Source organism: Mugil cephalus, chromosome 18 (assembly GCF_022458985.1).
Source record: "Mugil cephalus isolate CIBA_MC_2020 chromosome 18, CIBA_Mcephalus_1.1, whole genome shotgun sequence".
In the NCBI taxonomy this organism is placed as follows: Eukaryota; Metazoa; Chordata; class Actinopteri; order Mugiliformes; family Mugilidae; genus Mugil; species Mugil cephalus.
Genome location: NC_061787.1, coordinates 6,080,385 through 6,097,108, shown reverse-complemented (window position 1 = coordinate 6,097,108; position 16,724 = coordinate 6,080,385). Strand labels below are relative to the sequence as shown.

Genomic DNA, 16,724 nt, shown 5'->3' with positions numbered 1-16,724 from the left:
GTAATTAAAGTTACTATAGCTCTTTTATTATATATACTGATATGTTAATAATAATAATGTATTGACTAGCTTGTCTAAATGGAGTTTAAGGGTATGGCTTGATAAGTTTTTACTTCCTCCTACCCCGTTTCAAGTATGAGGAAGAGGTTTTGCTTTTGATTTATTTATTTGTCTACTTATTAATCCACCTGTTCTGGTTTTGTTTTTTCACTATTTAATTATTCCTTGTTTATTTATTTTTTCACTTTGTTTCATTACTTTCATGACCCCAGAAGAGTCAGCCAAGCTTTTGTTACTTACTAGCCGACCTTGAAGACTCCATTCTCTATGCCCCAGTTTGTCCCAGAGCTTTGGTGAAATCAAAGCAGTGACAACAGCAGCAGCAGCAGCAGTGGTAGTGATAGTAGTAGTTCAGTGGAGTGGTTAAAACCTCCTCAGCACAGTTACACAGTGACAGTGACGCAGATGAAGCCAAATGGATCACAACGCTTCCTTCTAATGAGTCCACATGAAAAAGACCCATGGTGCCTATTGAGGGACTTTTTTTTGTTTGTTTTACTAGGTCAACGCGTAAAACTATGTGAAACTGAAACTTGAGCAACAATCTACTATGAAGCCCAAACTTTGGTATGTTTATTGTAAAAATGTCCACACATCCTGTGTATTCCCTTTCCACAGCAGCTATTCTGATATGTCACACTGTTAATGATGTTGACTTTCCGCTGGGAGAAGGTCAAGCTGTTGGTTTGCTACGACGCTATTGGACTTTTTAGACGGGGAACTGCTTCGGTTTTCATTTGTGCACCACTTCTGTTTCAGGAGCCAATCGCTCTGTAGCAAAAACATTTGGTAGCAGCACTGATTCAAGACCTCTTTTCATTTGGTTCTTATTGACGCCAGTATCATAATGGTTCATATTTGGGTATTAACCACATCTTGACATCGTGTTCCAGCTGATATGTTTGGTTCTAAAACAAATCAGTTTTTGCTGAGAACTGCATTCGTGAGCTCAGTTGGTCAAAAAGCACCATGAAAGGAAATGAACCATCCTTAATGTTAGTAAATCTACCATGAAAAATATCTATTGTCCTATTTGATTATTTTTTCAGGAAAACTAAAGCCCCTTTTCACAGGACTAGTTTTGCCTGGGCTCCTCTGGTAATTTGTCTTTGTGGATCTATTTCTGCAATCTCTTTCTCCTAACCCAGAGGTCCAGTGATGATACAAATCCAGTACGAATCTGCATCTCTGGAGACGAGTTTTTATGTCGTTTATTTTTATGTTGTCTGAGCTTTTTTCTGCCTTTTTCCACTCAACAATGCTTAAGGTGGTGCTGTGTGGGTCCAGAGTCAAGATGTTGCTGCACAGCATAGAGACCCAATCACAGAAGAAAGCGAGCTCCATGAGAACCATGAGAGGAACGAAATCATGAAGGATGATGAGATGGATGACGTGCTTGGCAGCGTAGTTTGATTTGCTGGATTTTATCAAGCTGATGTATTATTGTGTTCATCACATAAGTAAAGGTGAAGTTGATTTAAATACTGACTGGTAGTTCTTAAATTCTGCCCCAGGATCAAAACAGTCTCATGACATCCCATCGTAACCCTAACTTAAGCTGTCAAAGTGTATAAGTGTGTTAAAAGACGTTCAGGTTACACTAATCCCTTGTGAATAAAGGCTGAAGTGTCAAAAACTTCAATCAACTTGTCTTAACCTACTCAACATTAGCCTTAAAACTACGTATCTTGTACTGAAATCACTGTTACTTATTTATTTATTTATTTATTTTTTTAAATCCTAAAGGTGCTTTTAGAGCACTGCAGGACCTAGACGCCACAACCTTTGCAGGTGCGAACCATTTATACTTGTGCTCCTTCAGTCTGGCTCTGTGTCTTTCTTCTACTTCCTGCTTCTCTTTCAGCAAAGGTGACAGAAACTTTGGCCAAAATTTCACCAAAGTCAAGTCGTACAAATGTTTGTATCTCTGAACCTCATTAGTTAACCTTTCCTCGATGCGTTCCGTCTTTATTGATCCAAAACAATCAATTCAATAATGGTGGACATGGAGAAGCAGTTGGAAATACTAAAGCGGAAATATGCAACAATCAAGCGGACCAATCGCAGCTCCGCTAGGGTCGGCATTGTTGCCACAGCTCGGAACTTAGTTCTGGATTACAGGCTTGATGTTGTTGTACTACCAGTTTAATTATGATGCTTTTGGTGAGACAAGGACAATGATTACAAGCTGCACATACTAACTTGTAGGAAGCCCTTGTCAAAGCCCAGTGGGATAGTGATATATCAAACACCTGATTCATGGACAAAGTGTAACAGACGGTGCGTCCCTGTTCTACTGTGAGCTACAGCCCTGACCAGACCTCGACCCGAAGCCTCTGAGAATCTCACGTAGCCTCAACCATTTTTGATCTTTCCCTGACTTTGACCCAGATCGTAACAGGAGAAGACACTCAGTGGGATTTAATGTCAGTCAAGCTCTTCCTTGGAGACAGACATTTTGGGCCTACATCCTTTCATCCCATAGAGAGAGGGTAGAAATCTTTTTTTTTTCCCTTTTTATTACTACATGGGTCTACTTCTGAAGATGAACTGCCAGTACTTGAACTGAGCAATGGGATCTGAAAAGACCAGCTTACTGCTCCACTCTCCCTCAAAGTCTGCCCAGACACTTTACTGTGAGCCCATACACCCTGAGGTTGTCATCTAATAAGTGCCCCCCCACCCTGACAAAGCTGCCTCTAAGCTAGGGAGAAGGTCAGTCAAAAGCTGGCTAATCATTTCTCTTGGAGCTCTGGAGCGACTGCAATCTCCAATCCAATATAAAGCCAAAAGTGTGTGGAGGGAGACTTCTGAGTGCTAGAAATGGTGCAAAATGGACATTAATGAATGGCTAACGGGACACACACATTTTAGGGCAGTTACTTCCTCCACAGTCAAAAGTCCACTGTAGCACCTACAATATTAACAGCTTCCTGATGGGGAAATACAGAAATTCAGTATCTTTGCAACTGCAGCAATTGTATGCACACACTCCTACACAACCACTGACAGGAGAAGTAAATGACATTTAAACCATCTTCTGATAATTCTGCTGGGAAATTTTTGGACCTGGCATTCATTCATGTGCATGTTACTTAGACACCCACTATGACCAGTGTATCAATGTACCATGACAACCATGCAAGATGCAGTGTTACCAACCATTACAATGAGGGATGGGCTTAGAAAACCAGTTCCAACTGGTTCAATCATTAGCCTTCATGCTCATCGATTTCTTTTTGTCATTCACATCACGCGACGGCGGAGAGGCCGAAACGCTCGAAAGGGTGGCTCCACTTCACCAGAAGGGACCGTAACAGTAATTCCAAGCAAGGGCGGCAGCACCACCAACACGCTGAAGCATTTGTCGACGACACACGGCGTTAAATACCAACTGCGCCATGTGTTCGACAATCTCCGGTGCAGCTGCCGCCAAGTCTCAGCAGAGAAAAGCTAGTGAGGATCCAGTGACCAATTTCCTATTTGTTTACTTACACAAGCTCTTATATCTTGTTTAGAAACTCTATGAAATTTCTGTTACATGACACCATGAACGCCTACTTTTTCTGATTTCAATAAAATCGTATCAATGGTCATCCCTAATTACAACATGATCTAACTGTGAAATATACTTGTACCTGGGTCCAGTGCGGAAATATCCCTGCACATCACAGCCTTCGTGGCACTCTTGTTAAAGCAAACTTAATAATCTGCGTCTGACACATGAGACCAACGCGACACGACCGTCTGTGAAAAATACATGAGGTAACAGCAAGGAACAGGTTTCAGCGCCTCGGCCTGAAGTAAACTCACGCAAAACAACCAAATGCCAGCACGGCCGGCGTTTCGGAGCACGGCTAAAATGTTGCACCCTAGTGGAAAGAATCGTGAGAATGTATGATCCTTGTGTGGTTAGTAGTGTACACTGGCAGTAACAGTATGTTAAGCACTGCTGAAATCCGAGAGATAACGGCAGCAACAATCTCGCGGCTTCAGGTGTCCGACTCAGATGCTGGGATAAGAATGATCTTGAGAGGTAAGACGGCAGCATCGCGCTCAAGCGCTGACGTCGACTGAGGCAGGTTTCTGCACCGCTTTATATCATAATATGTGTTTCAAAGGGTCTTATCAGCGTTCCCCTTCAATCACACTTACACCGAGCCACGGCAAAAGCTGATAGCGGCTTAGATATCAACGGCACAATGGTGTAGTCAGCCTCTTAGGATGCAAATATGCACGTATAACAGATAAGGCTGGGGAATCAGCAAAGGAAGGATTTGGGAACCATGAGCCAAAGGTTGGAAGCAGGATTGTGGCGGGGTTACAAGTTCAAAACCCTAGAATAGCTGGAGGAAAATCTCTGTCTAGACTGGCAGTCCAATTTAGCAGCAGCAGTAGTAGTAGTAGTAGTACTACTGAATTTGTGTGCCACTGAGCATTTCTGTTAACACCCCAAACGCTCAATATGTGTCTGAATTAGTGTTAACTGTGTGGATAAAAGATGTGCATGAATATTCATCATCCCTTCACTGAATAAATAAACACTATACCAGCTATAGTGTATGTGCAACACCGAGTAGAGCTACGACTTCAACTCGTTAGGGCATACGAGCATTACGGCAGCTTTCACCGGTGGTTGAGGTAGAATGACAAAACAACCTCCTTCTCCCACTGCAGCCAAGAGCAGCCTGCAGACTAACTAAGAGTCTCTCCGTCTTCCCGGGCACCACCCTGCCCCGAGTGCTGTGACAAAGCATTCCTCAGCCAGCAGCGGCGCAGCATCGCGCTGGGAGCGACCGCCACAGGGACGACAACTCACCAGAAACCATTAACACTGGAACCGCAAGTTCTCTGCCCGTCTCACATGTGTGTTGTGAAACAGAACACCGAGTTACTTTTCATCCGACTATCAAGCTTCAACAACCTCTAACAGACTTAACATGATGACAGGAAGGAACAAAATTAGGTAGCAGCAGATGGAAGGCGATGCAAAATGAAGTTAGGTTCATTCTCCCTTTTCGTCCAAATTCATTTAACTTGCAAAACTGACCTCAACCACAGGTTAACGTGCCACTACAGAGCTGAGTTATTTCATCATTGTACGTATCTGTGTATGTCTCCTGACTACGTTCTATTTTCCTTTGGATAATGCAGACTAAATGACACACCAGCTTTATTTTTAGTGTTGTTTTAGCTGGTGTTACTGGTAATTATAACCTGGTTCTCGTTTCTAGACGTGTGGTCCTGGAGTGGAACTGGGGTAAAAGCTGCCTTGGTGTAAAAGGCAGAAAAGAAAGAGGTCTGTTTGGAATTTCAATGCACATGTTTGTGGCTCAGTAAACCCTGAAATTGTCCTGCTCTTCCAGCTAGCTTAGCTTTTTGTGACTCCTTCATCGTGGCTGTGAATGTGCAGCTACTCAAAATGAAAACTGTATAATCAGCAACTAAGAGGTACATTTAGGGGTGGGCAAAAATATCACGATTTTTTTTAAATAAAATCACGATTTTAAAATCACGAGCTTAAAATCAAAAATGAAAAACAGACAATTTAGTCCAAAGAACCTTTCTTAACAGATTTTATTTTAAATAGTCGCAGTTTTGCCTGCATTTGGGATGCTTCCTCTTCGAATGACTGTACGGAACAGGTCCGGACGAACCTGTTCAAACTGTGCACAGAACATTTGCCTGCGCTTCATCAGTTGAGGAGAATCCAAACCAGTTCCATATAATGGAAGTGGAATGTTTTTTTAGTGTCGAACTCCGTTTGGCTTTCAGCCATGCAGCTACTGCTACACACATACAACAAGGAGGCGGGTAAGAAAGCGCGTCGCTGCCCGTAATTTGCTATGATTGGTCGGTCAGGTTGACGACGTAATACGTCTAGTGCGACTGTGCATCAGCATGGAAATGCAATTTATAGAATGTGCCCTAGACGATCCCACGATCTCTGCAGTTTGACAGATCGTTTTCTTCACGTTGTTATCCTTCACGATTAAATATCGTCATATCCCCCACCCTTAGGTACATTAAAAATAAATAATATGATGCCATGATAGTGGTAAGATGTACTTTTTTATTTATTTATTTATTTTTTACAAAAATCTCTCTCACCTACGGAGACGGAAATGCCTTTGCGGACTTGAGGCAGAAGAAAGTTTCGAGACGATTTGTATTAATTACAAGCATAAAGAAACACTGAAGTTCAGCTGGAGCCCACTGGAGGTGCAGCACTTCTGCAAAACGCTGCTCAGAGATCATTATTTCAACCCAAGGGGGTTCTGCTTGTACTGCTCGTTGATGCATGTAGTCAGTGTGGGCACTTCATTTACACTAACCAGCTGCTCCTTATTTGCTCAGACATCCCTGCAGTTATTTTGTAAAGCTGTAAGTGAGAAATACCTTCTTGGTTAGTAAAATGGTGCCGCGTCAGTTTTGTTTTTGTTTTTTTAGGGTAACCAGACGTCCCCGATTTCTGGGGAAAGTGCCCATCCGTGGATCGTCTACAGTCCCCCGACTACAGCCGTCCCCAAATTTATTTTTTTTATGAATGAGAAAAAAAACATTGCACGCACACTACAGTTATTATGGTAGCCGGTCACGCTGCTAATGACATTATAGACACAGCAGTTTAAATATGGATAAATATGTCAAAGTAAATTAAACCGTAATTATCCCCATTTCTTAATTTCATCTTGCTAAAAAGAAAAAAAATATTTTATATCTCTGCGTTGTGAATGTCCCTGGATTCCCACATTATCATGCAGCGCTAACACAGGACCATGCAAACCTGTGTGGAATTATGCTACAATATTACTATTATATTGGTAAAATAGTCCATCCTTAGTCAATCTACTGCATTAATTCCTCTCTCAACCAGTATAAACTCTTGTGAACTGTTAATGTGAAGGTTGTGAAACCATCTGGAGAGCAATTAAAAGAGCAGACAGTGTGTACAACAGGTAGCGCCATGCAATGACAGGTCTGGGAGTCCGCACTCACCTTTAGCTAATATTTTTGCTGACTAAAGCTGTTGGATCAAGACTAATTCAATAAGAAGACATTCTGCCAACAAGAATCTAGATCAGACAACACTCATACACGCCCACCTCAAAAAAAAAAAAATCTCACGAGGGCAGCGCCAACATTTCATCAATTACAACACGGCCGAGCCTGCACAAGGCTGCTGCTACACTGGTGGGAGGGTGGGAGGGAGGGAGGGAGGGAGGGAGGAGATAAACAGACAGCCCTCTGGAGATGCTCTGCACTACGTCACAAGACCGGCAGCGAGAAAAAAAAAAAAACAGCTCGCTGGGAGGGGACGCTGGGTTCAGGCACAGAGCGAGCAGAGACAAGGACGAGGCCGGCATCCAGAGAAAACCAGCTTCACGAACCCGTCCGTCGTCAGCTCTGCAATATAAGCACGTGTTCCCAATATTACAAGGTTTAATGCCACAGAAACAACCAAACGAGAAGGCGAGACGGTAGAGGTCCTTCTCTGACTCCGTTTCCAACACCTGAGAGAGGAGCCGGAGACTGAGAAAGGGCGTCTCGTCTCCTGCGGTACCATTTCCATTTCAAAGAGCCCATCTGCATCTGGCACGGATCCCGCGGTTGGCACGAACCGCACCGTACGCAGCGACGAGCTAAATTCAATTCAGCGCCCGATTGCTTTTACCTCGAAACCCTGGTGGTCACGTTGAGCGCGTGGCCACACACACACACTCTAACTCTGATACGCAAAGAGAAAGTAGGACAAGAGAAATAAACTGAGGGAGGTGACAAGGACCTTTATGACTCCAATGAATATTAGTCGTGGCTTTACGACTGCGTGCGATATAAAAAAAGTTTTTATCTCCGTTCAAAGTCCAACAATGACCTCTTTTTTTATCTAAAGCACGATTACATCTGCAGCACATTCATTAATCAAGCGACAGCGTTTTGCAATAAGACACAATAACGAACACCACACCAATCCAGAAAGTTTGACTAATCAAGAGGATCAACTAGTGCGTAGGTGTCCACCCTCCACCAGATAAACACGGGGCAGCTGGGACCACCGAGTAGGGCCTGAGAAAAATCAGACCTCTGACATTACTATTGTCCAGGATGAAAGGAAAGGTTGCGCGGCAGTAATTACATTTGGTATGGAAGAAGGAAACACTTTCAGAGGGTTGTCTGGGCTACCTAATCCCACGTGACCATGTGTGTGTGTGTGTGTGTGCTTGCCCGTATGTATACTTTGTGTGTGTGTGTGTGTGTGTGTGTGTGTGTGCCACCAACCCCCTCACCCGCATTCGCATTAGCCCTCGTCTAATCACTAGTCTCACTCCCATGGCTGAATCAAGGCTCTCATTTTCCGGCCCAAAAAAAGTCACAAAGCTCTCTGCCTCCGCGAGGCCTCCATTACTCGGCTATTAGCGTCCTCACTCAAATGAATTCATCTTTAATAATTCCACTGCGGATGCATGATTTGGCACTTTTCCGCTCTAATGTTATGGGGCTGCTATTATTATTATTATTATTATTATCATCATCATCATGGCGGACGAACGGTGCTGCACAGGCCGGAGATAAATAGCAAATCAGTTCTTCACATTCAGAGCTTTTGAAACTGAACTGAAACAGAAATTCTCTACGCTACAGTAATACCTGATAAAATTATGCGTCAGTGTTTCAGGGGAGGATGATCAAGAACTTTACTTGCCATTTTTGCACAAACACACACACGAGGACTCTTGTGTGGCCGTTCAGACAGTCAGATAAAAAGGCACAGGAAAATAAAGACACACGTCTGTATACGTATATAAAAGGTGCATCAAACCTGATATAAAAATAAAGGGGGGAAGATTGGACCATTTTGTACTCGCACCAACAATATAATATAATACACTGCAAAGGAGGAAGTCGATTCATGGACAGATACTTCTGTTATGTGCTATCAACTGGAACAGACCTGTGAATCCTGACAGTAAACGTCCCTTTAAAGAGTTCACATTATGCTTCCGGGTTTCCCCCCCCTTTCCTTTATTGTGGTATTGAGCTAATTGTGTGTGAAATACAGACAGTGCGCAAAGTGCTCGCTAAAAGGAGCATCTCTCACCCACAGAAAACATTGATCCTAAATGGCCTGAAATGCAACTCCAGGCTTTTTTCTTTTCTTTTTTTTCATGTCACTTTACTATATAACCCCATGTTTGCAGGATCCGTGCCTAGTGGACAGGTTTCCCCATGGGATGCTCTGAGAGGAACAGTAAAATATACAGAGTGGGCCGGAGAAAAACATGGAGAGAATAGCTGTGTTGTAGGGTGTGCGTTTGGGCGGTATGACCACAAATGTATTCATCATAATTCTGACGGTATATTTTTTTTTGATGCATAATCACGTGTTCACAGCATTTTCTACTGGTTCAGAGAGGAATTAATGCAGCAGATTGACTAAGGATGGACTATTTCACTGTGATGATGAGTAAATATTGTAGAATAATCCCACATTAGTAGTAAAACTGGTTTGCATGGCCCCGTGTTAGCACTGACTGTTGGAATGGAAACGGAGACATTTATGCATTGGAGATAAAAAAAAAAAAGAAAAGAAGGAAAGTTTATCAAGATGAAACAGGGACAATTGATTTATTTTGACATATTTATTCATATTTAAACATATTTAAATTGCTATGTCTGTAATGACAATAGCAGTGCGACCGGCTACCGTAATAACTGTAGTCTGTGCGCAACTTTTTTTTTTTTTCTTATTCATCAATAGCTAAAAGTACATAAACATTTTATGCCATCAGTCACATCAGTACATTGGAAATGACTCGTCATGGTTGTTTCCTGAAAGTCTCCGTCAAAGCTTAATAATCGTCTGTTGGAAATAATGTCAAATGCTGAACTATTTCAAGCGTCCATAAATACAGATACTGCACCAGTTATATACCTGGTAGAAGATGTAAAATACTGACTCATGTGATATTTTCAGTATTAAGTTCCTATTTTCTCTTACTCACAGCCCTTAGGTTTATCTCTGACTCCCTCTCCCTCAATAATTATAATGTATATTACATTGCAATTATTAATTATTAATACCAAATTTCCTGAGGTCAATCTGAATACACATCATCTATCATTACAAATAAAAAAAAGGGCACAAGATGAAACAGAAACTGAAAGCAAGGCAGAGAAAAAAAAAAAGTTTCTCTTCATTCCCTTCATCTGTTTGAGGTATAATTAATTTATCACCTGTCCCGGGACTGAAGGAGGCACCCAGTGGGGAGGGAGAAATAATGCATTATGTATGGAGGTATCGGTGTAAGAAAATAAATTAAGAAGTGCGCAGGGAAGAAAACCCCAGACTCTTCTTACTAAAGTCTAAACAGCCTCCACAGTATAGATAAAAGGATTATTTATGCTTTCAGAGCGAGGACTGTCCCCCGCCATGATGACTACTCGTTCGCTCATTATCTCAATACCAGTCAACCTTTGGGTTTACAAGCAGCTTAAGTGTCTGCACTTAGTCTGGTGGGGGGGTTAGACAGAAACCAGGCATGCAGCCTCTATCTTCACCATTTGCTTCAGGGCGATGGAGCAAAAGACTTGATTGTGGAACAATTTCTCAACGCATTTACTGTACTGCACATTTGAAAGCCAGGTTGGGACACCTTGTTCCATTTTGTATTTTAGTCTTTTAAAAATAATCCTAGGGCCTACAACTGTTGGTCTGATTCAATTCTGATTCACAAGCCCAAGGCCTGATTCAATTCAATATCAGTTAATTAGACATATTTCAATTTCAAAATAGTTTTCCTTAGATTTTCCTTAGATTGTTTCTAAAGATTCCCAGAGAGTCTGGTGGTGCTCATCTTCTGTCATGCCCCAATATTAATATAAAAATGAATCCATGTAAAATATTTAACTCTTAGCTGCAGTACTAAAGGCCTAAAAAAGCAACCCGACATCAGAGAACAACAGGAAAAACAGGTCGAACGTCTCACAAGACCACATTCCGGTCCCACCTGAAAGACAATAACCCTCCACACCAGCAGGTGGCAGTAGTCCGTATTCCTCATTCATAAGGGGAAACGTGCACTGGTTAATTAAGCTGATCAGGCAATCACAGTGATTTCTGTGAGTGACATTCAACATGCCGAAATGATGCTAGCGCCCTCAGGGTGACAGATACTCATAGATGGTCCAACACCGGCAAGAGTGTGTCTATTTCACAATGAGGGATCCTTTTTACAAACCTGTCTGCAGCTCTGCTTTGGGACCAAGTGTAGACGCACAAGTTTATCAGAATCAGAACAAAGAGCAATGTGTGCAATAAGAACATAAAGGCAGTTACAAAAGGAATACATGCATCAATGGAAAAAAAAAATATATATATAAAAATACGTACAAGTGTAAGTGAACATGTGTTCCGAGTTGTTGCTGTGTAATAACATTGAATCTGGGGAAATTCTTGCACATGGCGGAGTCCAATAAATACATAAAGAAATATGTAAAAGTATATGAAAAGAAAATATCAGCATAAATATGGATTATTGCAAAGAAGGAATTTATCCAACCAACTGACATTAAACTAAATTCCACACGTGTACATCAGATTCATGTTCGACTTAAACAGTGGTACAGCGCCCAACACAACTCATTTGGTTCCATTGACATTTACAACAGCCTGACGAATAAAAGTGAGAAAGACTCTCTCTTCCCTCCCTTTACTCTTCCTCGTCCACAACAATGGCTGCCAGTTTCATCAGACGGTTGCCTGGTGCGCCTTTGCTGCTTGTAAATCAAACAGAAACTGCCTGACTGCAACATCTGGGTTGCCACATTTATGTCAGGAATATGAAAGACACAGGTAAGAGGTTGTCAAGTACACAAACAAGTGAAGCTTATACAATATGTGAGGTACATAACCTGACAGGAACCCTTAGCGACTGACTGTATTGCAAATTTTGGGAAGGCAGTGCCAACAAAATAATTTATAACTCGGTGGTTACTGTGGGTAAGCGCACGGTAGCTAAGGTGCAGCTTATCATGAGCGAGCATGTGTTTCTTAATGATCAGAGGTGCGTTTGTGCGGTTGGGTTCCCTGCCAGCTCTAAAAAGCCGCCCGTGCACACGGTGGCCTTGGGTTCAGTGCAAAGGAAAAGGCTCTTGTTGATTTTGCATGTGTGCGGCTTTTATACAAGGTCCTTTTGATAAGAAAATAATTTGTGCTACAAATGTTGCATCGACTGAACATTTCAAGCATTGTTGTTCAGTCGAGGCTAAACTTCTATGTACAGAATATGATGCATGTTTGACTATAAATTAATTAAATAGTTGTTGATGATAATGTGCACCTGCATCTTTTTCATCAGGAATGCTTACAAAAACCTGCTGTTATCTTTGAAACGTCTTAGTACAGAACATATTGTCCAGATTTTCTGAATTAAGGTGAGGGAACGATAACAAAACACACAATAGACATCCACATTTTTATAAGAGAACTGGACATCTGCTTTGGATATTTAAAAAAAATAAAGTCTAATAAATCACCACCATCACAGCGTGCCAAGAACATGTTGATCTAGTTCCTGGCGCCTGGTTTATTTGAAATTTGCTTTCTTACAAGCACCTCATTCTCTGCAAATACGTTCAGGATCACACCACGGGCGCTAACTTCGGAGAAAGCAAGGTTACGGGACAGCTCACAACAATAACCCCCCCTCCCCTGCACAAAACACAACCGCTCTTGCATAAAATTCACTCGTCTCTGATCTATAGAAGTATCGAACCCAGAAGAGAGTAGTCTCCTCAGCATAGGTGCTCAGAGTGAAACCGCTGACATAAACATATTCCCAATGAAGACAATCTAGCAAACTTTGAGAGCACAGTTGTTTCCTTTTGGTTTATATATTGAAGAATAATGCTACTTAGAACTAGGGGTGGGTATCAGCAAGGACTTCACGATACGATACTTTAGTCACGATACGATACATTATTGCGATATTATGATATTGCGATATATTGCAATGTTCTACCTAGTTCACTGAGAAATTTTAAATGCAGCTTAAAATACAAGATGTATATGTGTACATCAGATGATAACTCATTGATTCATTCATTAATCCAATTCACTGATTCCAATTCCAATGATTCAATTTCAATTTATTGCACCTAAGTCGTTCACGGATATACAGGCCCAAAACATGACTTTTTCTTTTAAAATTGACAGACTTTCAAAATGGAAAAAAAAAATCTAAAAAATATCATAATATATTGCCCTATCGATGTTTTTTCCCACCCCTACTTAGATCCATAAGAGTATCAAGGATTCAAGGATTATTATTTTGCATTTGCAGCCACAAAGAAGGAGATGGAACAAAATTATGTTCCCATAAGTAACTACAGAATAAAGGTACTTAGTAATAAATAAAAAACAGTATAGATGAAAGAAAATAAGTTAATAGGTTTCAGCAGTGTATGAAAGCATTAGCTGCATCTCCACAATACACCCACAGGTATTGAGTTAAGGCTTTAAAAATAGCAATAGTCTCTTCCCAGTGGCTGCCTCCAGCATGTGAAGACAATATACATGTGCAAATAACAAAAAAAACAAAAAGAAGAAGAAGAAGGGAGGCGCCAAGAATACAACAGGTTTCCAGGTTGCTGTGACCTCTGCCACCGAGCCTCAGATCTTACAACCCCTAAGGGGAAAGATAATGAACACTGAGCTCAGCGGGACTAGCTAGCCTGGAAACAAGCTCTACCTCCTCTTAGCCTCTCAATTAGGTCTACCACATTCACAGTTTGAGTCAGTTTGAGTTTCTTCGCCACTTCTCAAATCAGAGAGGGCAGGTTGGGTTTATGAGCAGCGAAACCATCCACAACCAGCATGAAACTAGCAACTAGACGACAATGAACCAAAGCCTACGCCCTCTTCAAAGAGGCAGTGGGCAGATACAGCCCGAGGGCCTTTGATATTTTGAGTTAACTGTCACTCTTACGCTCTTTCTGTTCCTTGCCATCAGACAGCTCCTCTCAAAAGGAAGCCGACTGTGTGATCCAAAGATAATAGGACCCTGATATTGCTGCAGTTTGGAGCGTGTGAGATACTAAAACGGTGTAGTTTTGGGGGGAGGAAACTGCTGACATTTTGGTAATCCGGGAGAAAAAGGTCAATTTGGGAGCTAGGTCTCGCAAAAGAAGCCTGGCAGGGATCATTTTTTGGCCGATACCTCGCGTCGCAGATAGGAAATGTTAAACGATGACTCGATTTAAACTGAGGCGATGTAAAACTCTGGCACAGGCACTGTCTCGGAGATGTCTCGGAGCCCCGTGAGATAGAAGGGATTATGTAAGTCACTCAGTATACTGGGTCACCCAGTCGTTTTTGATGTGCACTACAACTGTGGCACAGCTACGCTCACTTCAGAGATTCTCATTTTTGTAGATTTTGTGTATAGCTGAGCTCCACGACGGTGTTCAATCACAGACTACTATTATGATTACATTTAATATTAAAAGTGTAGACTAATAGTGTTTTCTGATGTGAAAGCACACACTAAAATAGGATTTTGTGTTTGTGCAGACTATGCAAAATGGAGAATAAATACTTGTATTTTAAGCTACATTTAAAGTTTCTCAGTAAAACTTAGAATATCGCAACATATATCATAACATCGCAATAATGTATCGTATCGTGTATCAAGTATCGTGATACGTATCGTGAAGTCACCCGCAAATTATGGACTCCAGCCCTTAAACTCCAGTTCCCTGGAATTCAGTGCACAGATTAGAGGGAAAAAGCGCCATACAAATTCTGTATTTTACTTGTAAACCCATGCTAAGAAGCTCTGACGTTCAGTGAGGACTAACCTTTAGCGTGCTGCTCAGTTCTTTCTGTGGCTCTATTGACAATAAGGAATATATAATTTGCGTGGGTGGCTTGGCTGTACAATAAACACCAGCGCAAGCCCAGACAAAAGCAGTTTAGTCTTCGAAGCCATTGCAAAACCCTTGCAGTGTCAATAAAGGCAGCACTGTTGGGGCAGGTAGGATGTCTGGCTGCTCCACAACATGGACTCATTGTTACTCAGGCAGTGTCATATTACCCCCCTAGCTTGTTCCAAGCCACAGAACAGATTAAAAAAAAAAAAGCCTGGCTTCATAATTATCATTATGGGGCTAAAAAGGGCAATTCACTGTGTGCTGTGAGCACATGTAAATTTCTCCTTTAATGAAATAGTTTTAAATATCACATTTGTTATTAATAGTCAGCCCTGCAGAGACGTTTCGGGAAAATACACCTGCTAACAAACACTTTCATAAAGCTAACACCTGTAGTTGAACGGAAAACGGATTGGGAGTGACTTTTATTTCAAAATAAGAGAGTAGCTAACATGTCAGCAGCTGATGTGATGATTTTAAGAGCTAATAATTACATATATAATGACTATTTAACAAAATATACAAGGTTTTATCAATCTGGCGTTTATTCGTTTTCTTTGGTGCGTTCATTCTGTATGATGAGTGTTTCGAGTGTGACTTTATTTTACTAATGACCGGAAATCATCCGGTTATTTCCTACATCTGACAAAGTACTAGCACAAAAGGTGCAGCTGACAACTGTCACCTCCTGATTGTTACTAATCCGACTTATCGTCTAGTTTTACGATGCAACAGAAAGTTATTAAACTGGTCAATGAATTATAGATGTAATTAAAAAAGCCGACGGGATATCTTTAACACTCCCCATGAGCTGACCTGACACGGCTAGTGTGTACCAGGAAGAGACGCAAACATGTCACCTTTGTGTCCTCAAACGCGTAAAAAACAAGCTCTTTCAGACGAATTTATTTGACTCTTAGCAAATGTCACTTGTGCAGACGTGTGTTGCGTTGATGCCAAAGCGGGACACGGCCTTTGACAACTTTGTTTTGCCTTACGATGTCCGGCCTGCTCACGATATCGCCGCTAGTTTTCGCAGCATCGCCTCAGCCTCGCAAACATACACCCACCCTCCTGCACCATTTCCGCGTTTCATACGGAATCGTTTCCACGGAGCCAGTGCCACGTCAATTTAACATGTCGAAATGCAGGTTAGGCTTTTTTTTAAAAAAAATGGCCATGCCTCAGCCCAAAAACACTGCGACATTTGTTGCAGGATAACCGGTTAGGAAGTGAAAGGCTGCGTGACGTGTCGAAATCAATGAGTGCAACAACACGGGAGCAACGTGAAGCCCCAAAACAAACGCAACTTACCCAGTGCCACCTCGCAGGCTTTGCGCAGTTGTGAGTGGTGCGCCTTCTTCACCTCCTTGTCGGCCAGGATCTTTTCCAAAGCTCGTGTGAGGAACATGTTTTTCGTCTTTTTGCCCTCAAACATGTCGCACCGCAATCTGGAGCGAGGTGTTGCCCGGTCCCAAAAAGGGGGGTGGGGATGGGATGGGGACGGGGGGGGGATTGGGAGGGGGTCTGCAGCCGCCTCGAATGGAGATGTATTCCTTCACAAATGTCAGCCGCAGAGCCCCTGTCAGACGAACATAAGTAAACACGGAAGGTGGGGTAAATCCCTCAGATTGCCATTAACGACCTGCCTCCTGCGCCATGTTGGAGAGAGGAAACGACGTCACGTACGTTGGGGAACGGCCGCAGTGAGGCGGAGAGGGGGGAGGGAGGGA

At 42.1% G+C, this 16,724-nt stretch overlaps 1 protein-coding gene across 2 annotated transcripts in view; it reads right to left on the bottom strand.

Annotated features, from left to right (window-relative positions):
* arfgef1 (ADP-ribosylation factor guanine nucleotide-exchange factor 1 (brefeldin A-inhibited)) overlaps window positions 1-16,674 on the bottom strand; it is a 61,758-nt gene extending 45,084 nt beyond the window's left edge. For both annotated transcript variants that reach the window (XM_047568079.1, XM_047568080.1), the window contains exon 1: window positions 16,306-16,674. In XM_047568079.1, coding sequence (XP_047424035.1) covers window positions 16,306-16,429 — 124 coding nt within the window. In that variant the 5' untranslated portion in view covers window positions 16,430-16,674. The remainder of the gene's footprint in view (window positions 1-16,305) is intronic.
* Between the last annotated feature and the right edge of the window lie 50 nt (window positions 16,675-16,724).